The sequence below is a fragment of the Aquarana catesbeiana genome, linkage group LG02 (genome assembly GCF_042186555.1).
Source record: "Aquarana catesbeiana isolate 2022-GZ linkage group LG02, ASM4218655v1, whole genome shotgun sequence".
Taxonomy (NCBI): Eukaryota; Metazoa; Chordata; class Amphibia; order Anura; family Ranidae; genus Aquarana; species Aquarana catesbeiana.
The window spans coordinates 461,209,313-461,236,128 of record NC_133325.1 but is presented as its reverse complement, the minus strand read 5'-3'; the positions used below and the strand labels follow the sequence as shown (position 1 = coordinate 461,236,128).

The 26,816-nt window shown below is 42.5% G+C and overlaps 1 protein-coding gene across 1 annotated transcript in view; it reads left to right on the top strand.

Annotated features, from left to right (window-relative positions):
• TSPAN2 (tetraspanin 2) overlaps nucleotides 1–26,816 on the top strand; it is a 303,693-nt gene that overhangs the window by 254,110 nt on the left and 22,767 nt on the right. Inside the window, exons 6-7 of the mRNA XM_073615666.1 lie at nucleotides 2,032–2,112; nucleotides 6,308–6,391. Coding sequence (XP_073471767.1) covers nucleotides 2,032–2,112; nucleotides 6,308–6,391 — 165 coding nt within the window. The remainder of the gene's footprint in view (nucleotides 1–2,031; nucleotides 2,113–6,307; nucleotides 6,392–26,816) is intronic.

Here is a 26,816-nt window from a genome sequence, read left to right as displayed (position 1 = left end):
GGTGCCCATTGCATTAGAGAAACCTGTTTACATTAATAGGCTGTCTTACACATCAAAGCATGGGGCACTATACCTCCCACTGACACCAATGATGGGGCACTATTTCTCCCACTGACACCAATGATGGGGCACTATTTCTCCCACTGACACCAATGATGGGGCACTATTTCCCCCACTGGCATCAATGATGGAGCACTATTTCTCCCACTGACACCAATGATGGGGCACTATTTCCCCCACTGACACCAATGATGGGGCACTATTCCTTCCACTGACACCAATGATGGGGCACTATTTCTCCCACTGACACCAATGATGGGGCACTATTTTTCTCACTGACACTGGGTTAATTAATTTAAACCGGAGAATACAAATTCTGGAGCAGTTCTGCACAGAAACCAATCAGCTTCCAGGTTTTTTTTTTTTTTTTTTTTTTTGCCAAAGCTTAATTGAACAAGCTGAAGTTAAAAGCTAATTGGCTACTATGCACAGGTGCAGCTGATTTTGCACTCTCCACTTTTAGTAAATCAACCCCATTGCGTACTTCCACTGATGCCAGCACAATTTCTACTCCCAATGGCCACAGTCCAGCCCCCGTAAATTCTGAAGGACTGTAAACTGGCCCTTTGAAAAGTTGAGAGACCCCTGAGCTAGGACACCAGCCACTGAGGACTTGAAAGTTCATTTGACAGCCAACTTAATCACACTGGCAATAATGGCTGTTTATCACCAGAGGCATGCCATGAATGTCACTACTTTGCAAAACAGTTAAATGGGTGGGTTTAGTTCCAACTCACACTGAAACCCACAGCCATAATGAATTTGGCTTTCGCTGAAAGCAACTATCCTTATGTTTTTTCTCTTTTTATGCTGAGCTTAAACTGCCTTAGCTTCTGTCAAGTTTACTTAAAGCAGAGCCAAATAAAAAAATAAAAATCGAGAACAGGCAGGCTTTTTATGGCAGAAGAGACATGCAATGGGGGTTATTTACGAAAGGTAAATCCACTTTGCACTGCAAGTGCACTTGAAAGTGCAGTTGCTCTAAATCTAAGGGGTAGATCTGAAATGAAGGGAAGCTCTGCTGATTTTATCATCCAAACATATGCAAGCTAAAATGCTGTTTTTTACTTTCCTTGCATATCCCCCTCGGATCTACAGCGACTTTACTTCCAAGTGCACTTGCAGTGCAAAGTGGATTTTTCTTTAGTAAATAACCCCCTATGTCTCTTCTGCAATAAAGTACACTTACATGCCTATTTGCAATCCTCTGTGGAACTTACATTGAGCTGCACATGTAGACTGACAGGCACCAGCCAATCAAAACACCAGCACCTGGAAGACCCCATGGAGATGATGCTGGCACCAGCAAAGCCCTCGTAGTTGTCAGACTATTGGGGCACAACTGAGTATTTGTGCCTTTACTGCAGTTTCCTGGGTAAAGTGGAACTAAACCCATTTATGTAACTGTTTCCCAAGACTGTCAAAGTTGCTTGTGTTTTCAACCAACCTGTCAACTAACCATCAAATGGCTGGTGTCATAATTGATCACATGTGCAGCACCATGGCACTTGTAGATCAGAGACTAAGAAGGCAGCCTTGGCTATAAAGGATAGGAGGGTTTAGTTCCCTCCTAAACTTTAAACACCAAGTTTTTTCATACATGGTGTTCAGATATCAGGGAACCAGTTTCTGGACCATGGGAGATCCAATGGAAATTGAGATTTGAATGGAGACAAGGCAGCATATTTGCAATAATTGAAAAAAACATTTTCAACATGCAAACCATGTAAGAAATAAATATAGAAGCCGTTGGCACCAAGTCTAACTAATGCAAGGTTGATTCTGGTTGGTTGCTGTGGGTTATAAAATATAACATGCTATCATAGCAGTCTAAATAAGGCTAACTGTATCTCTTTGTAGCCAGGTCTGCACAAAATGGAAACTTTTTATACCATCTGATACAAAACTTGAAAAGGCATTTTTGCCAATAATATTTCTTTTTTAATTTATTTTACGCTGTACGTTTTGCAGGCAAAATGCTGTGGAAATGCAGACCCCCAGAGTGCACAGCAGGTGAGAAGCTTGTGCTTGGAGGAGCATAAAGAACACAAGGTAGGTTTTTTTTTTATGTACTTTAAATCATTCTGAATGCAGGTTGTATTACCAGTGCTGCTGTGCTAAAAAGGGTTACACAAACAAGCAAAAATCATATTTTTGTGAAATAATCTGGGAGAGCACAGTGGCTAAGTGGGTCAGTGGTTTAAATTTAAACCATGCATGACGTACAGTGCCTTGCTAAAGTATTCACCCCCCTTGGCATTTTCCGTGTTTTGTTGCCTCACAACCTGGAATTAACATGGATTGTTTGAGGATTTGTATCATTTAATTTACAGAACATGCCCACAACTTTGAAGATATATATATATTTTTTTTTTCATTGTGAAGCAAATGACAAAATAACAGAAAAAGTCAATGTGCATAACTATTCACCCCCCCAAAAGTCAATACTTTGTAGACCCACCTTTTGCGGCTATCACAGCTCCAAGTCAATTTGGATAAGTCTCTATGAGCGTCAAGTTGGATGGTTTGCGCTTGTGATTAGCAATCTTTAGGTCTGACCACAGATTTTCTATTGGGCTGAGGTCTGGGCTTTGACTAAGCCAATCCAACACATTTACATGTTTCCCCTTAAACCACTCAAGTGTTCCTTTAGCAGTGTGTTTGGGGTCATTGTCCTGCTGGAAGGTGAACCTCTGTCCTAGCCTCAAATCACACACAGAGTTGTACAGGTTTTGCTCAAGAATATCCCTGTATTTAGCACCATCCATCTTTCCCTCAACCCTGACCATTTTCCCAGTCCTGACTGCTGAAAAGAATCCCCGCAGCATGATGCTGCCACCACCATGTTTCACTGTGGGGATGGTGTTCTTTGGGTGATGTGATGTGTTGGGTTTGCGCCAGACATAGTGTTTTCTTTGATGGGCAAAAAGTTCAGTTTTAGACTCATCAGACCAGAGCACCTTCCTCCATACATTTTGGGATTCTCCCACATACCTTTTCGCAAACTGAAAACACGCCATTTTGTTTTTTGCTGAAAGTAATGGCTTTCTTCTGGACACTCTGCCATAAAGCCCAACTCTGTGAAGCGTACGGCTTATTGTTGTCCTATGTACAGATACTCCAGTCTCTGCTGTGGAACTCTGCAGCTCCTCCAGGGTTACCTTAGGTCTCTGTGCTGCCTCTCTAATTAATGCCCCCCTTGCCCGGTCCCTGAGTTTTGGTGTGCGGCCGTCTCTTGGCAGGTTTTCTGTTGTGCCATATTCTTTCCATTTGGTTATTCAAGATTTATGGTGCTCCTAGGGATCATCAAAGATTTGGATATTTTTTTTATAACCTAACCCTGGCTTGTACTTCTCAACAACATTGTCACTTACTTTTTGGAGAGTTCCTTGGTCTTCATGGCAATGTTTGATTAGTGGTGCCTCTTGGTTAGGTGTTGCAGCCTCTAGGGCCTTTTAAAAAGGTGTGTATATGTAATGACAGATCATGTGACACTTCGATTACGCACAGGTGGACATCATTTCACCAATTATGTGACTTCTGAAGGTAATTGGTTGCACCAGAGCTTTTTATGGGCTTCATAACAAAGGGGGTGAATACTTACGCCCATGCCAATTATCATTTTTTTATTTCTGAAAAATAGTTTTATGTATATATTTTTCTAATTTTACTTCACCAACTTAGACTATTGTGTTCTGATCCATCACATATAATTCAGATTAAAAAAAACATTGAACTAAAGGCTGTAATGTAACAAAATAGTTAAAAAGCCAAGGCGGCTGAATACTTTTGCAAGGCACTGTATCCTACATAGAGTTTGCATATTGTCCTTTTGTTTCTGTGGGCTTCTTGAAAGGACATGCTGCTAGATTACTTGGCCCCTGTCTAAATAGGCCCTAGTATGCACATGTGATTACATTATAAACTCCTTGAGGGCAGGGACTGATGTGAATGTAAAGTACCGTGTAAATTGTTGGTGCTCTATAAATACTCGTAAAAAAATAAATAATAAAATATCTTGAGGCATATACTAAATTTTTACCTGTTAAAAACAGCTGTACATCAGAACTGAAGTTGGACCCTGACAGTGGCTTTAAGTCCAAAGGAGAGCCAGTAGGGAATAGTGCAATGAAAAGGTGCCCAAGGTATATCCGCTAATAAGAATCATTTTTTAAATTGTTCTCCACTAAGGCTCGGTTCACACTGGGGCCACTTGTCAGGCGACCTAGTCGCCTGACAAGTCGCCTCCCGTTCTGTGCTATGGAACCGTTCTAATCGGAGCGACGCAAGTCGCTCCGACTTAGAAAAAGGTTCCTGTATTACTTTGGGGGCGACTTGGGGCGACTTGCATAGACTTCTATGCAGAAGTCGTCTCGCAAGTCGCCCCGGCAGTCGTTTGCAGGTCGCCTCGCTGAGGCGACCTGCAAGTCGTGCCGCCCATGTGTGAACCGAGCCTTACATCACCTGAATAAAAATGTATTGTAACAAAAAAACAAATTGGATGCTTCTTTAAAAACAGCAAAATGTACCTTATTTCTAGTAAATCTATAGCAAACAATACATTTTTACTGAACTTCTAATTTGTGCTCTTTTGGTGTTGAGCAACGTTTTACAAATAGAATTAGGTACAGATGAAAACATAATTGCAACATTTGAAATAAATCAAATGCAATTAGCATTATATATAAAAATTCAGTCAAAAAAGATTTTGGATCAGAAAATTAAAAAAAAGAATGATCAGGTGAGGCTCTTCACCGACCAGCTTGTTAGTGCCGCTTTTCACTTCTTAGTTGCTCTGCTATTTGGGAGGAGGGCAGAAAAGGAATGTGATCTGCCACATTGAACTACACCGTATGATGTGATCTGTCACATTAATCTATTTTTCTCAGCTGTTGAGATCAGACACAAGCTGGAGATCAAAAAGTCCAGAGGTTTATGCAGCTAGTGCCATTGTTTTCAGTTTCACACCAGATCTCTTGGTATGCAATAACTACGATAGCAACTACTTGCCTTTGTATAAAGCACTATAGTCAGGCCTGTATTATTTACTCATCATTTTGCCCATTGTACACCTCAATAATTAAGCCTTTTTGTAAATCTCCTTGCCTTATGCCATATGATTATTTTAGTAAACATTAATGGACTACATCACTTTATGTCGTCCCCCCCCCGCCCCCATCATTTACCAGCATATTTTCAAGCCTTCTACTGAATTTGCTCTGCCCAGCACTCCACAGCCTTTGCAGTAATAAATGTCCTGGCCATGCCAGTCTCCTACTGTTAATGCGTGACACTTGACCCTTTCTTTCCAGAGAAGTATGGCACCAGCCATGAGCTAAATGCTGTGAGCACACTGTTTTACTGAATGCTGCCAGGACTTCTTTCTGTTAGAATTTTGGTAGGCAGTTGCCACTCAGTGAGGTGGAGGAAACTTTTAAAGGACTACTTTACTAACATTGAAGGTGGCCTTTAATACTAGAATATGTTATTAGAAGCAGCATTGCATCTGATTTACAGTATCTTTTCATGTGACAACACTGAAGAAATGACACTTTGCTACAATGTAAAGTAGTGAGTGTACAGCTTGTATAACAGTGTAAATTTTCTGTCCCCTCAAAATAACTCAACATACAGCTATTAATGTCTAAACCGCTGGCAAAGGTGAGTATACCTCTAAGTGAAAATGTCCAAATTGGGCCTAAAGTGTCAATATTCTGTGTGGCCACCATTATTTTCCAGCACTGCCTTAACCCTCTTGGGCATGGAGTTCACCAGAGCTTCACAGGTTGCCACTGGAGTCCTCAACAGCCAACCAGTTTTTTTGTTTTGAGTACAGTAGGGTAGAGTGAATACTACCACATATCCCCATTCTATACATTGTGCTGCAGGTGTATATTGTGAGCCTCAAGGCCAAGATACAGTGGAGTAGATTTACTGAAACTGGTGCACTCAGAATCTGGAGCAGCTCCGCATGGTAGCCAATCAGCTTCTAAATTCAACTTGTTCAATTAAGCTTAGGCGATAAAATCTGGAAACTGATTGGTTTGTATGCAGAGTTGCACCAGATTTTGCACTCTCCAGTTTTAGTAAATAACCCCCAGTATGCCTGGTATTATTTGAAAACCATTTTTAAAAGTCATTGGTCATTACAGTTGTGGCAAGCCATCTAAACTTGGTATGATTTTGCTAACAATGATACAGCTTTGTATCTCCAGTATTAATACGTTTTATATCTGACATTTTGTAGAACTGTTTGGAAGAGATTGCAAAGGTGCTACATCACAGTTTCCAAATTGTTGGAATTCTTGCGGTTGCCACAGCCGGAGTAACTGTAAGTACTCCATACACAACATACAGTATATTATCTTTGATTTAGAAATAAAAACTGAAAACATTTCTGAGTTTACAGACCCAGCAGCTCTGCACTGGGGCAGGGGGGCTTTAGCGGTAAAGCTAGTGGCGTGCTTTTAACTCTCGCTAGCAGCAGAATAAAGGGTTAAAAGCGCCGCTGCCAAATCGCTTTGCAGGCGCTTCGGCAGCGATGCCCATTGATTTCAATGGGCAGGGGCAGGGGCCGTGGAAGAGCGGTGTATACACCGCTCCTCCACCGCACGAAAAAGGCTGCTTGTAGGACTTTTTCTAATGTCCTGCAAGCACACCGCCCCAGTGTGAAAGTACTCGAGCTCTCACACTGGGGCTGCAGGGAAGGTGTTTTTCAGGCGCTTTACAGGTGCTATTTTTAGCCCAAAAGCACCTGAAAAATGCCCCAGTGTGAAAGGGGTATAAAAGAGAAATACAGCCAAAGCTCGTTTGGCTGTACTGCTCCTGTGGATTACAGGAATGCAGTTAATTATTGCACTCTTGTGACCCATTTTCAGCTTACAGCAGCCCCCTCCACAGCCCAGCGCTCCAGGGAGTGCAAGTGGGGGGGGGGGGGGCAGACAGTGGTGACTGACAGTCACCAGCTCTCTGCTCATGGAGCTCTGAGAAGCGAGTGATCAGCGGTCTTTGATCTCTTGGTTTTCAGTCTTAGAGATGGCAGGGGACAGATGCAGAATCGGACCGATGCTGCATCCACCTACGTAAATATGATTTAAAAAAACAAACAAACATACTTCTCTTTTAATTCTGTAAGAGTTAAGAACCCCTTATGCAGCTTAAAATAAAAAGCTGCACAAAAAAAGCCTCACATATTCCCGCAACTATACAGACAATGTGGATACAGGGATTTCCCCTGCTGCACTATTGTATTCTGACAGCAGGAACTCCTAATCCTAAACCTGTCAAAATACATTGATCAGCGCTGTAGCCATTGCAGTGGCTGATCAAATGCTGGTTTTCCAGTAAGACCATTCAAAATCAGGTGAATTTCCATATGTTATGTGTGTATGAGTATACAGGCAGTCCCTGGGTTACAAACAAAATAGGGTCTGTGGGTTTGTTCTTAAGTCTTATTTGTTTGAAGTCGAAACAGGTACATTTTTTAAGTGTAGCTCCAGCCAAAAAAATACTTTTTACATTTTTGGATAGCATAGGGACGGGTTGACACCCCTGTAACCATTGTTTTGCTGTCTAGGCCACTGTTCAGAAGATTTCACCTCACATGCTGTCCTTATGACAATTGGATTTTGAACATTTTGAGTTGTGGAGACAAGGATTGGTGATAAAGCTTCAGTGGAGATACCTTTTTTGCATGATAACTCAATGCACAGGAGAGAATTTCCCTTCCTAGGGGTAGATTTCCTCTCACTTCCTATTGTCTCCCTCCGTTTGTAAGTAGGAGTCGTTTGTAAGTTGGATGTTTGTAACCCGAGGACTGCCTGTGTATATATATATATATATATATATATATATATATATATATATATATATATATATCTGTGGAAACGTTTTAAGCAGGTGTGAAAAAATGCTGTAAATTGTAATGTAAATTAAGAAAGCTTTCAGAAAAAGAAGTGTTAATAGTTTTATTTATCAAATAACAAAATGAGTAAAAAAAAAAAAAGTAAATGAACAGAGAAATACAGGAAGATACTTATCCATCAAGCCATACCATGAGGGAGGAGTATGATAGGCCCCACAACAATGACCCCAAACATACAGCCAATGTTTAAGAACTATCTTCAGCATTAGGAAGAACAAGGAAACCTGGAAGTGATGGTTTGGCTCCCACAGAGCCCTGATCTCAACATCATCTCATCTGTCTTGGATTACATGACAAGACAGAAGGATTTGAGGCAGCCTACATCCACAGAAGATCTGTGGTTAGATCTCCAAGATGTTTGGATCAATCTAGCTGCCGAGATCCTTCAAAAACTGTGCAAGTGTACCTAGAGGAATTGATGCTAATTTGAAGCCAAAGAGTGGTCACACCAAACATTGATTTAATTTAGATTTTTCTTTTGTTTGATCACTTTGTATTGTAAGTTCATAAAAATCAACAATTAAAAAAGATATTTTTGAAAGCATTCTTACTAGGCAGCATTTCTTCACACCTGCCTAAAACCCTTGTATAGATAGATATTCTTTTTTGTTATTATTCATTATTACCAAAATACATTAATTCTTAAATCCATTCTGTAGTCAGCTAGTCTGTCTTCTAGTGATGGAAATAAAATGTAAATCTTTTTTTGTGACAGTTTGCCTGTGGGCAGTGTTCCTACTAGATGTTTAATGTTATTATGTAACAGGTTTAACATTCATATGTGAGATACAAAGATCACTGTGGTTTTCAAAGACTTTGTACTTTTCAGAATATTCAATTTAATAATGCTGTATATTTTTACCAATGCTGTATATCCACTTTTGAGCAATCTACATCTAAATAATAATAAGAATTCTTAAATATTCTGATAATCCAGCTTCATTAAAGTGGGACAGGAAAAATGTTGAGATCTCGATTATACTTTACATACTGTATTTGTATCACCTTACTCAAATGGCTGCAAACCTCCTCTGTGTTCAAGTATCTATTACTATAATTATTCAGGATTTATATAACTCCAACAAATTGCACAGTGCTTTACAAAATGAGGGAAGATAATTCAGTTACAATACAAGTCAATACAGGAGGAATCAGAGGGCCCTGCTCGTTAGAGCTTTTAATCTAGGATAAATAATAATATAATAAGTAATGGCCAGAGGAAAATGGCTGCTAAAGTTCTTTAGTAACCTTACTTCCACCCATCATTGGACAATAAAGGAGCAGCAGCACACCAGTTAGGTCATTCCTGTAAGCCTGTAACCATGTTAGACTAAAAACAAGCTTTGTGTAAAGAGATACATCTCTGAAGCCCCATACACACTATCAGATCTTCTGCTGATTTTTTCCTTCTGATTTACCAAAACCATGTAGTGCAAGGGCCTGCCTGATTGCTATATGATTTTGGTAAATCTGAAGGAAAAAATCAGCAGAAAAATCTGATAGTGTGTATGGGGCTTCAGTGGTACTGATTTCTGAACCTTCCTTCCTCTTCCATTGTGAATGCTGTTGTGTAGGGTTTCATAAAGCTAATGAAAAGCCAGGTTCAGGTATTTATACTAGCTGTAAAAAATGCATTTAGTGAGTTTGGAAGGCGAACATAACCTGTAATGAAGGCTATTTTTTAAATTATTTGCCTGAAGTTTTGCTTTAAACAAATAAATGGTAAGAGGCCATTTAAACCTTACGATTACTGCAGAATGCAAGGCTTCTTCTTGCCGCCAGTCTCATATCCTTATGCCGCATACACACGGCCGGACTTGCGAACGGTCTAAACTCCATCGGCATTTCCGACTGAGAGATTTAGAACACATTCTAAATTCCGATGGGGCATACACACGGTCGGAATGTCTGACCGAAAGCTCCCATCTGACTTTTTCTGTCGGGAAGTCCGGCTGTGTGTACGTGGCATAAGGCTACTTTCACACTAAGGCGCTTTACAGGCGTTTTAGCGCTAAAAATAACGCCTGCAAAGCGCCTGTAAAGCGATGCGCTTGCGGGACGTTAAAAAAGGTCCTGCAAGCACTTCTTTGGGGCGGTTTTAGAGCGGTGTATACACCACTCCTAAAACACCCCTGCCCATTAAAATGAATGGGCACCACTGCCAAAGTGCCTGCAAAGCGATTCGTGTATATAAGATTGTCATATTTTTTTTCTTTTTTTTTTTCTTCCTTTTATTGGTTGAATTGGATGGACCTGTGTCTTTTTTCAACCAGACTTTGTAAGAACTGACTGATTGATTTTGCTTAAAGCTCCATTAGTCCCACAAGCCAAGAAACTGGTCACTGGCAACAGGATGCAAAAAGCCTCATTTCTTGTTGTTACAACAGACATGGACACCCTGTAAAACTTTTGACCACACTGACAGCTTTTTTCCCTTAATTCAAGAGATATAATCTTTCAGATCAGAAAAGGTTTAAAAGTATATTTCGAGATAAAACAGGGTGCATTAAAGTTGGCTCTTAAGTCAACACATACTAGTCACCACAATGCTGCTATATACAGGGCCGTCTTTAATATTGATTGGACCCTGGGCAAAACTTTTCTTGGGCCCCCCCCCATGCAGTTTCGCTCTCCACCTGCTCTGAGACATACAATAAATAGATAAATAGCAGCTAGACTCAAAATTAGTTTACTGAATGAGATCAGGCAGCTATTGCGATTGGTTGCCAGAGGTTACAGTGTATCATTACTGCTCACTGACTGGTTGCTAGAGGTTACAGCACACATTACGGCTCACTGATTAGTTGCTAGAGGTTACAGCACATGATTTCTTCTTGTTGATTGGCTGCTAGAGATTACTATGGATATGACCTCAGGGGGGCAAGATATGCATATCAATGCCGCCAGCCGCCGCTATTTACATATGAATGCCGCCACTATTTACATATGAACACAGGGTCTGCAGGTGAGTTATCTGTACACAACAAAAGGGCAGAGCTGGGCAGCATTAGTAGCAGCACTTCACACTGAGCTATTGGGACACAGCACGGGACTAAAACTTCAAGGGATGAGTGAATTTAAACCAGGATAGTAGGTAAGTATGAGGCAGCTGCTTTGGGCCCCACAACAATGACAGGGCCCAGGGCAGTTGCCCCTTTTGCCCTGCCTTAAAAATGGCCCTGGCTATATATATTCATTTTGGGAGATGCAGACTATGCACCACATTGCCTATGGCTGTGGTTCTCAACCTCAGTCCTCAAGTACCCCCAACGGGCCATGTTTTCAAGTTTTCCTTCACTTTGCACAGCTGCTTTAAATCAATATCAATGACATGGTATTGATAAGAGCTATTTTATCTAAGGGAAAACATGGCCCATTGGGGGTACTTGAGGACTGAGGTTGGCATTTTGTGGATATTTGTGACTGCTTGAAATAACACTTCTTTGTATGTTAGTGTTTAAGTAGACTTTTACTAACCGTAACATAAACAAGCATATCAGGGCTACTTAAAGTGAAACTTACCTTACGCACTTACCACCCCTTCAATGGTGGGACATCTGTGAGCTTCTTCCTTCTCTGCTGAAATCTTAAGCTAGCCATACATGGATCCAAATTGGCCAGTTTAGCAGGGACCGGATGAATTTCAATCAATGTGTGGCCAATGTGGTTAAACAGAAGTCTAACTGATTTTTGTTCAGCTGCCCTGTCAGAATACAAAGACAAAGCGAGGAGGATTCCCTACCCACCTCAAATGTGTGAATGGGGGAATTGAGTCAGTTTTTTTTTCCAAAATGCTGGTTGAACAATAAAAATGACTTAACTATGGCCAGCCTTGAATGAAAAAAACTGACCTGATTCCCTCATCCACACATTTCAGGTGGATGGGTTAATGCTTCCCGCTGTGCCTTTGTATTCTGACAACTGTTGTGGAAATTTTATTATGTGTGTTTTATAGATTGTTGTCATCAGTCTCCCTGTGTCTGATTTAACCAAGGATTGCTCTAGCAGAGCGCACTTGGGTTGAATCGGGATCAGCGATAGAACCGTCAGTATGAAAACCTTCTCATGGGCTTGGAGACGTGTTCTCTGTGTGTGTGGGCATTTGCCGGTTTGTAAGTATCAAGCGCAATGCACTGAGCTTCTTGCCTTCAATTGCCTATGCACATTAGAGAAACAAAGTCCGCATAACGAGAGAAACACATTATATCTCTGTTGTGGCTACGCTATCCCTTTTGGATACATATCTGCTTTAATAAGAGGACATTGATATCTGCCTTGTTAATATACTCGTACCGTATATACTGACAACAGCGGTAGCAATGTCCCCATAGATTTTCTCAAGCCTGTAAGAACAAGTAGAATGATCTCACTAGATACTGGTTACTCTGAGCAGTATTGAGTGGGCTCCATGCTGCCCGGGATGGTGGATGTAGTCATTTCCTGTGTTGTCATTTTGCATGGAGGAAGCGATTGGCTGTTGGGGCCATGACTTCCTGTTTGTCACTTCCTTTTGTTGTCCATGAATAAAAGCCAAATGGCTACCATCAGGAGAGGCAGTCGAGCGATGGAGCTAAGAACATGATGGTGACTATGTCTGTTTACTTGGGGAAATGCGGGAGACACAGGTTTATTCAGATACATTATACCAAAAGGCTGAAAGGGTGCTTATTAGCACAGGTGAGATTGATTATGTATAGCGTATAACGAAATCTCCACGTCACAGCAGACTTCCATGCTGCCAGAATAGACTGATCACTGCTACAGTTTATCGCTTGCAACACTGATAAAGTGGAAATTTTCCAACAGAGCAGTTGAACAGAAATCAATCGGTAGATCGACACTTACCTGTCCTGGAGTCCAGCGATGTCGGCACCGCCATTGCGGGTGAGGGTACCCGGCAGTGTAGCCTTACGGCTTCACGCGGGGAACCCTACTGCTCTTGCGCGAGGCCCTGCTCCTCTCTCCTACTGGCCTGGCGACAGGGAGAGGAGGAGGAGTGAGCCCCGCGGTGACGTCACGGGCCACGGACCAGACGTGGGAACTGGATACAGGTATCTTGTACCCCACCCCCCCGGAAAGGTGCCAATTGTGGCTCCGGAGGGGGAGAGGAGACAAATGAACGGAAGTTCCACTTTTGGGTGGAACTCCGCTTTAAGGCTTTATTGCCCTTTTAAACAAAGACCGAGAGGTATTAGATAGTGGTGTAAATGTTAACAGGAGTTTACCTTGCAAGTCCAGCTGCACAAGTAGCCTGAAGTCTTGGGATAATTGTACTGGGGCTTGATGCCAGAGGAGTCATTAGTCAAATTAAATAATGACTATACGGACATCAGAGCCCACAATGCACAGTTGTATCCTGGTCACCCAGTGCTGCAGCACATCTTACCATATATGACATTGGTGTTGTTACACTAAGTTTTAAGCCTACATATTATTTACTGGAAAATCCTGGCCTTATGCACTATTGCAAGGGTAGGCAACCCCCGGCACACAAAGCCTCTTTTGCCGCCACTCAACTCCCTCCCCAACAGCAGAGCAGCGCAGGGAAGTGTCAGTGAGACACTAATGTATTCCAATTTCAGAATTCCCATGCCGCACCTGCACGGAGGGGGAGGCACTGTGCCCCCACACATTGTAAAACATGGGAAACATTGGTTCTCTAACTTTGCTGTAGCTGCGATCGTCAGCTTTTGTGATGGGGAAGAGATTGGGTGCAGTTCTGCTAGGGGGGGTGGTCCCTGTTTCCAGGAGGATGACTGTCATTGGCCCCTGCTAAAGCCAATCACAGTCCTGCTAGCTCTGCCCACCATCTGGAGGAAGATGACTCACTTGGTTGCCACTACAAATCTCAGAAAGAAGGGATTTCACTGTGATTGAGAAAACCACATCAGGTGACAGTTTGTGGAATTACTATTGAGCTTCTGGGAACTTTGTTGAAATTATTCCTGAACCTTTGTGTCACTTACTACTGAACTCCGGCACTCTGTGTCCCTTTAAGCCACAGCCAGTAATCAGCACAATGAAAATCACACCCAACTTTTCCTGTTTCCTGTTGCACTTTTTCTCAGCTGCGGGGGCACAGATGTGCAGAGGGGTACAGAGGAGAAAGGAGGTACATCAGTGGAACACATGAGCAGGGGGTTACAGTGGTGGGGCAGAAGAGCAGGGCATACAGCAGTGGGACAGATGTGCAGGACGTACATACAGTGGTGGGGCAGATGAGAAAGGGGGTTACAGTGGTGGGGCAGATGAGCAGATAAGTTCAGTGTTAGTACAGATGAGAAGATGGTTCAGCAGTGAGACAGAAGAACATGGGGGTACGGCAGTGAAGCAGATGTGCAGGGTGGTACAATGGTGGGGCAGATAAGCAGGGGGTTACAGTGGTGGGTCAGAAGAGCAGGGTGGTACCATGGTGGGACAGATGTACAGGGGGTTACAGTGGTGGGGCAGATGTACAGGGTGTTACAGTGGTGTGGCAGATGTGCAGGGGGTTACAGTGGTGGGGCAGATTTGCAGGGGGGACAGTGATCTGAGGTGTAAGGGTGCATGAATTGGGGCTGATCTGAGGTGTGGAGTTGCAGGAATTGGGGCTGATCTGAGGTGTGAGAGTGCAGGATGTTAATTTCTCACTACTAAAGTAGTTTACAGCATTTACTTTATAAAAAAAGCATTTTCGTGATTGAGAGTATGAAGTTGACCTTTATGTTATAAAATCGGCACGTTCAATTTCTTTGAAAACATTTTTTGGCACACTGTGCTCAAAAGGTTGCCTACCTCTGCACTATTGTGACTAGCATAGCCTGTCAAGAAACTGTGCATTGATACAACTCAAGGGAGGGACAACACTTGGACATATACTTTATTCATTTACCTACAGCTTACTAGCCATTGTTTCTGAAAGAATCAGTAGGTTGAATTGTTGTATGTTGGATCCCATAGTGAACACCCCCCAAATATACAGTATTGAATTAGACAGTCTCAAAACAAAGCCTTTAAATGCTTTCCATTACTTTATTACATTAATTAATTATTTTATATTTGAGCTTGTTTTCTTGTTATCCGCCTTTAAAAAAATAGGTCTTCTCTATTTTTTCCTGGCTTGGCATTGGCATGGTATGTTAAGTTGCCCTGATAACTGTAGGCTAGGTTGCAGTAAGTTCAACCATCAGTACATTTACCTTGTTCATAGACCTTGATAAGCTTTCATGTCACCAGAAAATGAAACAAAAGTTTAAATATTGCAATTACATGCAACCACTTTGCAGCACTGCATTGTGGTTTGGCTCTGTACTACTACTGGACAGGGCCGTTTCTTTGCCTTATGTTAGTAATTAATGAAAGCGTTTCCCCTTGATTTGAAATGTGTGTACACTTTTATTCATTTTAAATAAAAATAGATTTTGGTCATTTTTTCTGCTTTTTTGAGCCTTACTGGGAGTCTCTTCCTGGATGGTTATGCTACTGGATAATACAGTGGCTTGCGAAAGTATTCGGCCCCCTTGAACTTTTCAACCTCTTTCCACATTTCAGGCTTCAAACATAAAGATATAAAATTTTTATTTTTTGTGAAGAATCACCAACAAGTGGGACACAGTTGTGAAGTGGAACGAAATCTATTGGATATTTTAAACTTTTTTAGCAATTAAAAAACTGAAAAGTGGTGCGTGCAAAATTATTCAGCCCCTTTACTTTCAGTGCAGCAAACTCACTCCAGAAGTTCAGCGAGGATCTCTGAATGATCCAATGTTGTCCTAAATGACTGATGGTGTTAAATAGAATCCACCTGTGTGTAATCAAGTCTCTGTATAAATGCACCTGCTCTGTGATAGTCTCAGGGTTCTGTTGAAAGCGCAGAGAGCATCATGAAGACCAAGGAACACACCAGGCAGGTCCGTAATACTGCTGTGGAGAAGTTTAAAGCCGGATTTGGATACAAAAAGATTTCCTGAGCTTTAAACATCCCAAGGAGCACTGTGCAAGTGATCATTTTGAAATGGAAGGAGTATCAGACCACTGCAAATCTACCAAGACCTGGCTGTCCCTCTAAACTTTCAGCTCAGACAAGGAGAAGACTGATCAGAGATACAGCCAAGAGGCCCATGATCACTCTGGATGAACTGTAGAGAACTACAGCTGAGGTGGGAGAGTCTGTCCATAGGACAAAAATCAGTCGTACAATGCACAAATCTGGCCTTTATGGAAGAGTGGCAAGAAGAAAGCCATTTCTCAAAGATATCCATAAAAAGTCTCGTCTAAAGTTTGCCACAAGCCACCTGGGAGGCACACCAAACATGTGGAAGAAGGTGCTCTGGTCCGATGAAACCAAAATCGAACTTTTTGGCCACAATGCAAAACGATATGTTTGGCGTAAAAGCAACACAGCTCATCACACTCAACACACCATCCCCACTGTCAAACATGGTGGTGGCAGCATCATGGTTTGGGCCTGCTTTTCTTCAGCAGGGACAGGGAAGATGGTTAAAATTGAGGGGAAGATGGATGCAGCCAAATACAGGACCATTCTGGATGAAAACCTGTTGGAGTCTGCAAAAGACCTGAAACTGGGACGGAGATTTATCTTCCAACAAGACAATGATCCCAAACATACAGCAAAATCTACAAAGGAATGGTTCACAAATAAACGTATCCAGGTGTTAGAATGGCCAAGTCAAAGTCCAGACCTGAATCCAATCGAGAATCTGTGGAAAGAGCTGAAAACTGCTGTTCACAAACGCTCTCCATCCAACCTCACTGAGCTCGAGCTTTTGCAAGGAAGAATGGGCAAGAATTTCAGTCTCACGATGTGCAAAACTGATAGAGACATACCCCAAGCGACTTGCAGCTGTAATCGCAGCAAAAGGTGGCTCTACAAAGAATTAACACAAGGGGGCCGAATAATTTTGCACGCCCCACTTTTCATTTTTTTTATTAGTTAAAAAAGTTTCAAAAATCCAAAAGATTTCGTTCCACTTCAAAATTGTGTCCCACTTGTTGGTGATTCTTCACAAAAAATAAAAATGTTATATCTTTATGTTTGAAGCCTGAAATGTGGCAAAAGGTTGAAAAGTTCAAGGGGCCCGAATACTTTCGCAGGCCACTGTAACTGAAGCTGTTTCTTTTGAGCCTAATGGAGTCATGCTGGTAATACAGTGGTGGAACGACAAGGGTCGCAGGCCCTTGTGACCAGGCCCTGGTGTCCCACCGCTGTTCGAGTGCCCCAAGCCTCCTCTCGACCCCCCCCCCCCCCTGCAGTCTCTTTAAAATTTTCCAAAAAAGGTGCCAAGCGCCATAACGTTGGTTACTCTTATGCCCTGTACACACAATAGGATTTTCCAATGGAAAATGTGTGATAGGACCTTGTTGTTGGAAATTCCGACCGTGTGTGGGCTCCATCACACATTTTCCATAGGAATTTCTGACACACAAAGTTTGAGAGCTTGCTATAAAATTTTCCGACAACAAAATCCGTTGTCGGAAATTCCGATCGTGTGTACACAAATCCGACGCACAGAGTGCCACGCATGCTCAGAATAAATTAAGAGAGGAAAGCTATTGGCTACTGCCCCGTTTATAGTCCCGACATACGTGTTTTACGTCACCGCATTCAGAACGATCGGATTTTCTGACAACTTTGTGTGACCGTGTGTATGCAAGACAAGTTTGAGCCAACATCCGTTGGAAAAAATCCATGGATTTTGTTGTCGGAATGTCTGGTCAATGTCCGATCGTGTGTACAGGGCATTACAGTGCGAAAGTTAAAAAGGGGCTTGGGTACCAAGAAGACAATAATTAGTGAGCCTGATACGCTGTGACAAATTGTGGGTGTGGCACTCTCTGCTGCAGTCCTCTCTCCACACCCAACTTCTCCTGTAATGCTAGCCAAATGGGCTAGTTCCTGCTTGCCCATTAATAAACTCTACTTTCTCAAACTGCCTCCCCCTTCTGCACTTTCTCCTTGTCAGTGGGTGGCTGCTGATGCAGTGAATCAGAGTTCTCTCCCTCCACACTCATACCTTCCAACTTTTGAACTTCAGAATGAGGCACACATGAGGGAGAAAGTGATTTGTGGGGCGTGTATTGTACTTAGCGAAATTGTGTCTGTACGGCTCCCATCCCAGTCCCGCAGCTGAAAGGCTACAATAGCCTAGCTGCTGCACCATGAATTAAGGCTCTGTGGGGGTGTTCGACCTTCCCTAACCCCCCCTTATCTACACCCCTGGGCTTTGGGAATGCTAAAGGGGGACTCTGATGTAAGGGGGAATTGTGTGGACTCTGATGTAAGGGGGAACTCTGTAAAGGGCTCCGGGATCAGTGGGAAAGGCCCCATGCTCAGGTCTCGGGGCCTTTTATGGTTTCTTGCGCTGGGGTCCTGACAGTTCTAGTTATGCTTCTGCGATAATATATGTTGGATGAAGCAGACTGAAGGGTTGCCATTTTTGTGTCCATTACTAAGCACCTTGCTGGTTCCTGGTATAATAAAGATATGTGTTTTGACCTTTGCAATGAGGGTCAAATGGTGAGGATATGAAGGTGAGCATTTGCCTTCAAGGGGACATTGCAGCTATTCACCTGGAATGCACGATTACATAGTCTTGGATATTTTGGACTTTTCACATATTGCACAGACTTTTCATTTTGCACTTTATATATTATAATGCACCATTTATTTCACCTTTTAATCCATGGAGTTTATAAATATATTTCTGTGTTTGTTTTAGCACACTTTTATGTACAGGCAGTCCCCGAGTTACGAACACCCGAGTTACGAACAACTCCTACTTACGAAATGCCGACCACTTGTGCTTCACACGGGTCCTGGATACCTTTCCAGCACTTCCGAACACATCCCACACTGCCGTACTACGCCCCAGATAACATAACAAGCGCCCGGAACATCCCGCATCCATGCACAGGCGGCAGTTACACTAACGAATGCAGTGTTCCGACCGGAAGTTACACTTACAAATGCAGTGTTGCGACTTACAAACACTGGGACTGCCTGTGTTCTTAACCCGGGGACTGCCTGTATTGTGATTGCAATATTTACACTTTTGTTTCATTATCAAGTGTTTTTTATGTATTGAATTGAGAATTTAATAATTTTGGTCACATTGTGCATTCAGCTTGTTCATTTTTAAGCCGTTCCTCAAAAATTATTTATTCAGATTCACTTCACAAACTTCACAAACTTTCATGTCCTCCCAACTATAGATATATGATATATTTGTTTTTTCATGACTCATACATCTTTTAATTATATGAAAAATGGCAGGCTTATTGTTTTCGTGTTGAACAATGCAAGGGAACCTGCCAACTGATCGTAATCATACAAACAACATGTTATTGTCTATAAATGTACAACTGACACAAACCTTAATTCCATTCTATTTAGTTCATCTCTTAGTCTGGCAGATGGTTATTTAGTGTCCTCACTAATACGTATGTCTATGCATAATATCAGTTCAGTCAAAAAGTTAGCTAATATGCTTCAGAATTCGCAGGATAACTAAAAGCTTAGGAACATTTGGGAGATTTGGTTCACACTACTGTTACCTGAAAGTTGAGTGACTTATGGTGCAACTTTGCCAGGCGATTTGCTGGTGACTTGAGTACTAATTTGATGTGACTTTAAAAGCGACTTTCGAGAATGCCTGGGTAATCTACCTGTAATGTCAGATTCAAATCACATCAATTTTGATGTGATTTGGATCCGAAATTACAGAAAGATTACCCAGGCATTGTTGAAAGTCGCTTTTAAAGTCACATGATGAGTCACACAGATGTGGATCTGACTTGGAGGTAATTGAATCCATCATCCAAAAATGGAAAGAGTATGGCACAACTGCAAACCTACCAAGACATGGCCGTCCACCTAAACTGACAGGCCGGGCTAGGAGAGCATTAATCAGGAAAGCAGCCAAGAGGCCCATGGTGACTCTGGAGGAGCTGTAGAGATCCACAGCTCAGGTGGGAGAATCTGTCCACGGGACAACTATTAGTTGTGCGCTCCACAAATCTGGCCTTTATCGAAGAGTGGCAAGAAGAAAGCCATTGTTGAAAGAAAGCCATAATAAGTCCCGTTTGCAGTTTGCCAAAAACCATGTGGGGGACACAGCAAACATGTGGAAGAAGGTGCTCTGTTCAGATGAGACCAAAAGTAAACCTTTTGGCCTAAAAGCAAAATGCTATATGCGGCGGAAAACTAACACTGCACATCACCCTGAACACACCATCCCCACTGCGAATGCTTTTCTTTAGCAGGGACAGGGAAGCTGGTGAGAGTTGATGGGAAGATGGATGGAGCCAAATACAGGGCAATCTTAGAAGAAAACCTGTTATGCCGCGTACACACGATCGGAATTTCAGCCTGCAAAAGATCAATGAGAGTTTTTCGTCAGAAAATGCGACCGTGTGTATGCTCCATCGGTCTTTTGCTGGCGGAATTCCAGCCAGCAAAAGATTGAGAGCATGCTCTCAATTTTTTGGTCGGGAAAAGTTCTTATGCGAAAATGCATCTGTGGCAATTCCGACGCGCACAATCCCTATGCATGCTCGGAAACAATTTGACGCATGCTCGGAAGCATTGAACTTCATTTTCTCGGCTCCTCGCAGTGTTGTACGTCACCGCGTCTTGGCGGTCATAATTTCAGCGAACTTTTGCATGACCATGTGTATGCAAGGCAAACTTGAGCAGAATCCCGTCGGAAAAGCCGCCATATCTTTTTCCGACAAGAAATCCCCTCGTGTGTACATGGCATTCGAGTCTGCAAAAGACTTGAGACTGGGGTGGAGGTTCACCGTCCAGCAGGACGACCCTAAACATACAGCCAGAGCTACAATGGAATGGTTTAGATCAAAGCGTATTCATGTGTTAGAATGGCCCAGTCAAAGTCCAGACCTAAATCCTGTTGACAATCTGTGGCAGGACTTGAAAATTGCTGTTCACAGACGCTCTCCATCCAATCTGACAGAGCTTGAGCTATTTTGCACAGAAGAATGGGCAAAAATGTCACTCTCTAGATGTGCAAAGCTAGAGACATCCCCAAAAAGACTTGTAGCTGTAATTGCAGCGAAAGGTGGTTTTACAAAGTATTGACTCAGGGGGGCTGAATACAAATGCACGCCACACTTTTCACATATTTATTTGTAAATAATGAGAAAGAATATATAGGGAGGAGGCTAGAATGGCCTTTAATGGTACCAAATGAAAACTGAAAATAACATGTATAATTTTATTACAAAAAATATTTTTCATAAAATACAGAGTAATACTTTTCACGTGTTAGTATTAATTTGAGCAATCAATACAGAGATGGTATTATTGTCATAAATGTCACACTTCTGTGACTATAGAGCTATGTTATCCTTGCTGTTTCTAAACATACTCTGTATTTTATGAAATATATGTTTTTAATAAAATTATTCATTTTTTTAAGACTGTTATTTTCAGTTTTCACACTGTACCATCAAAGTCCATTCTAGCCTCCTCCCTATATATTCTCTCTCTCTCTATTGGATGAAGGTACTATTACGTAACATTTAACTACATCGTGGTACTCCTTCAATCTATTTGTAAATGATGTTAAAAAACATTTATTATTTTCCTTCCACTTCACAATTATGTGCCACTTTGTGTTGGTCTATCACATAAAATCCTAATAAAATACATTTATGTTTTTGGTTGTAATGTAAAAATATTTTGGAATAATATGGAAAATTATTTGGAAAATTATTTTCCATATATTTGGAAAAATATGGAAAATTTAACGGGTATGAATACTTTTTCAAGGCACTGTGTATATATATATATATATATATATATATATACACACACAGTACATGCTGACTAGATTTTGCTCAATAATTGTTAAATGCAAGCATTTAATAGCAGAATACATAATAGCAATTAAATTAAATTATAGTAATGTAATGTTGAACAAAAAAATTAAAGCGGAGTTCCACCCAAAAAAAATGTACTTTAAAGAAATCAACAGCATTATCCATCAGCATCAACATTTGGAAATGTTGCTATGGGGTCCCTTGTATTCTGCCACTTCCTCTCCACGGTGCTTAACGTAATTTCCCTCAGCGCCTGTGCTTGCTAGTGCTCCTGGGAGATGTGTGTCATCCTTTCCCAGGAGTCAGTGGGCAGCACCGAGGGCTAGGTTGCAATAACAACGCGGCGGGCACTTCCGCTGCCGCTGCCCATTGTGATGGCAACCAGAGAAGTTTCCACCGCTATGTGTGCATAATGCACATGTGCAAGATCGGGCGGTGCATGCTGGGTAATTCAGCAGCACCGTATCCCGGAAGATCATCCTTGTGGGCTTCCCCTGCCCACAAGCAAGATGGGAACGCACAAGAAGAAGAAATATAAGGTCCGTTTTTATATAAAATACAAACTATAGCAGCGTATTATAGAAGAGTAATGTGAGTCACATTATAATAGTATGCTTATAATTGATGGATTTAAAAAAAAAAAAAGCTAGATGTCGTTGGAACTCCGCTTTAAGATGGGGCTATAACGGGCATGTTAAACTCAAATGAAACAATGGCTGAAAGTGAGTCAAATTAACCTTCAAGGGGCCTTTGTTTGAGGTCCACGCTTACTTAATTCCATAAAAAAAAGATTATAGATCTTTGGTAGTTGACAATTAGTAACAGTTGAAACTGGGGCCCAGACACTGGCCCACCAAGAGACATAATTTGCTGCCTGCAGAACTTTATCCTCAAAGAAGAGATCATGCATAAAGCCAGGAGAAACGAGCAGATGATGGGGCGAAAATATTTCTGTTCCAGGATCGCTCCCAAATCACTCTGAAAAATCGTCGAGCACTACGCCCCCTGCTAGAGAAATTGGGGGAAATTGAGGGAAAGAGGGAAAGAGATTTGAAATATACTTGGAGGTTCCCATTTGCGCTGACAGTATCCTGGAATGGTCAACAACATATCATGCGCACACCGGATGACCTGTAGGATTTCTGTGAAGCTCTAGCCCGACTGGTACTCGGATTTCACCTTGGCCCCATTGGAAAGAAGCCCTCCGAGATCCCCTTTCTCTACACCGGATAAAAGACAGTCCAAGAAGCAGAAACCAAACCGTAATGGGGGATCTAAGACAGGAACACCCAAACTTTCAACGGAGGACCGCAGAGCGCAGGAGGAAGAATGACCCCAGACCCGGATACCAGACTTTTATCTTTCTGCTCACCTTCCAGGTGTTACCTATCCTCTGTTTTACCCCCTAATTCATTCCCACTGACCATTTCAAGGACGTAAAACCACGCACCATTTTTGTGCATGCTGTTCGCTTACTTACTATCTCCCACTGATTCTACCATACTACGGTACTTCGGCTGTTGCCTCTAAAAGGAACATGCTGGACTTCTTCAACACTGGGTACATAGAGTCAGCTACATGTCCCAGGCCCTCCCCTCCCCCTTATTCCCATGAGCAACCCAACCTAGAGACCCTGATGTCCCTTACTGATGACTCCTAACTTTACTCATTAGATGTTTGAATACATCAGTCCCACATGGCTGACAACTGTATCCATCTAGTGTCTGGTCACGTATGTGATCCACTTATATGACTCAGCCAACTGCACTATGATCGCCGCCTCACGTGTTGGCTCAGATATGGAACCAACGCAGCCTGTCATCCCACTGGGAGGTGGGCTAGGGGAACTATGGTTCTGGTCCTGGGGGGCAGGTACCCTCAGCTCAATGCCCACGAGACTACTTGTTAATACTATTTGGTCGGGTAGTCTTAAATCTAGATTAGAATTTAATGATTACAGGCCTGAAGGCTGTGTGTGTTGCAACCTAGTTGCTCTTATTGGTTTAACTTTTTACACTTTTAAATATCAGTTAAAGTTTTTGACTACTCATCCGGTTGCTAGTCGCCTCCCTCTTCCCCCACCAAGTGGTCCTGTACCCAGTTTGCCTGGTATAGGGCGCACTAATTTACGACTTTTTGAGATAGTATAACCTGTCTGAAAAGGGATACCCTTAGTCCCTCATACTTACCTTTCTACACCTTTATCTGTATATTGACTTGCTATCACCAGATTTGTTTTGCAGGTTCGCTCCTGAGCATTTCCTCCTGAGTCCACCAGATGGCGCACTCCTCTCTGGGACGTGGTCCCTTAGTGATCTCGCACAACATCAGAGGTCTAAACATACCTAAAAGACATTCCACCCTATTGAGGGAACGTGGAGGTAGGCCACACTTTGTGTTGCTCCAGGAAACTCACTTTAAAACGCACCACTCACCTAAGCTGAGGGACTCCTTTTTTAGAGAAGCCTATCATGCCACTATATATGACTCCAGATCCAAGGGGGTCTCAATCTTGGTAAGCAAAGAAGCCCCCCTTCACCCTCAAAGAAAAATTAATAGACCTGAGCGGTAGCTTTGTATTTTTGAAAGGGACATACAGCAACACACCTATTACGTTGGCCAACATATACTTCCCCAATATATCTCATGTGTCTTTTTGCCAGCGGATAGTGAAGGAACTCCAGGGGTTCACGTCTGGATGCCTAATTCTAGGCAGGGATTTTAATGTGCCTCTAAACCCGTTAGCTGACATATCCAGTGGGAAGACTTGCATTACATATATAATCCTCAAAGAACTTAAGACCCTGCTACAGTCTTTACAATTAATTGACACATGGTGCTTTGTGAACCCCGAGGGGTGAGACTTCACATATTATTCTTCCCCCCATAACAGACATGCCCGCTTGGACTACATATTCATCTCACAACAGGACCTACCATCGGTCACTGTGGCACATATAGGTATACAATCTTTCTCAGACCATTCTCCTATCTCGCTAACCCTAGATCTAGCCACACCCACTTTGAAACCCCAGACCTGGAGGCTCAAGAGCTTCTAGACACTAGGAAGGCCCTCCAACAGATATTTGATTACAGATCAAAGAGATTTCTGTTTTAAAAAAAAAAAACTTGAATCAGGCAACAAGACAGGTAGACTGCTTGCTAGAGCCCTGAGAGAACAGGCCACTAGCAACCTCATACCTGGTATTCAGCGGAGTGATGGTAAAGTGGATGTGACCACAGAGGCCATTGTGAAGCATTTCCACAACTTATGAAGTTGAACAATTTACCGCAGCAACATAGACAGGAGGGTATGTTAGGTGACAGACCGCAAATTATCCGGGATTATCTGGATAAAAGTGGGATGCCTACCTTGACAGACCCAGATGTGTCACTATTAGAGAACTAGATTGAGGCATCAGAAATTAAACGCGTGATCAAAAATCTGAAGTCGGGCAAGAGTCCAGGCCTGGATGGATACTCATTCATCTACTACAAGAACTTTGCAGATGTTATAACGGACCCACTTAGGGCGACCTTGAACTCTGTGCCTGAACCTAGGAAAGTAACCCCAGACTTTCTCTCTGCCTACATTACTGTGATACCAAAGTCTGGTAAATATCCCGCAGAATGCGCCAGTTACTGCCCTATATCGTTACTAAATCTAGATGTAAAAATCTTTGCGAAGATACTGGCATCAAGACTGAGCCCCCTCCTCTTGAACCTGGTTGGTCTGGAGCAGGTGGGTTTCATGCCTGTCTGAGAAGCAAAGGACAATGTTTTTAAAGCCATGCTATTAATGCATACAGCACACACACGGAACATAGAGGGCCTTCTCTTGTCCGCGGACGCGGACAAGGCCTTCGACCATGTTGCCTGGGACTTTATGCTGGTTGTCTGTGAACGGGTGGGCCTAGGGCCCTATATGATGGTCAGGATCTCAGCGCTTTACCAAAGCCCATCGGCCAATTTGAGGATCAATGGCACTTTGTTTGACATGGTCCTCATAACCAATGGCACCAGGCAGGGGTGCCCGCTATCCCCCCTTCTATTTATACTCTCCCTAGAGACCACCATTTATTGGGATGGTCAAGGCTAACACTGCTATTACAGGTTTTGGAGTTTGGGACAGAGAGTTCAAGACAGCCGCCTATGCGGATGACTTACTATTCTTTCTGACAAACCCAGTGACTACTTTGCCCAACTTAATGAAATAATTTGCTCACTATGGTTAAGTTTCCAACCTTAAGATAAACTACTCAAAATCTGAAGCCATGAATATATCCCTCCCAGAATAGACACTAACACTGACCAAAGCAAACTCCCCCTTTAAATGGGACTCAAGGGCATTGAAATACCTTGGAGTATGGCTTACACCCTTACTAACCTCCACGTATGAGCAGAATCCCCCCCCCCCTCATCAAAAACATTGAGAAGGACTTAAATCGATGGCAGCCTGGATATTTCTCCTGGTTCGGTCGTGCGGCCATAATCAAAATGACAATACTGCCTAGGTTGCTTTACTTCTTTCACACTCTACCCATCAAAATTCCCTCAAACTTCTTTAACTCACTAAGAGCTATCCTATTAAGGTTTCTCTGGAACCGCCAGAAACCAAGAATTAGGTTTACCCCACTGACGAAACCTAAAGAGCTAGGAGTAATGGGCTTACCTGATTTCAGAAACTATTATCAGGCATCTCATTTAATCAGATTAATTGACTGCCACTCTCACAGGGTGGTGAAGGACTGGATCTCCCTGGAAACGTATCTGAACCCAATTCCACTATAATACTCCCCATGGATTCCCTGGGGGAGTCACCCTCTTAGTCTACGACGACACCCACTAATGGGAAACACCCTAGAAATTTTCCATAGGTTGGCCGCAAACTTGAACGTCACATTGTCACTCAGCCCCCTAACACGAGTAAAAGCCTAAGCCTAGGTAATCCAGCATTTCAACCAAATCAACGGACCCCCTTCTAGCAGGAGAC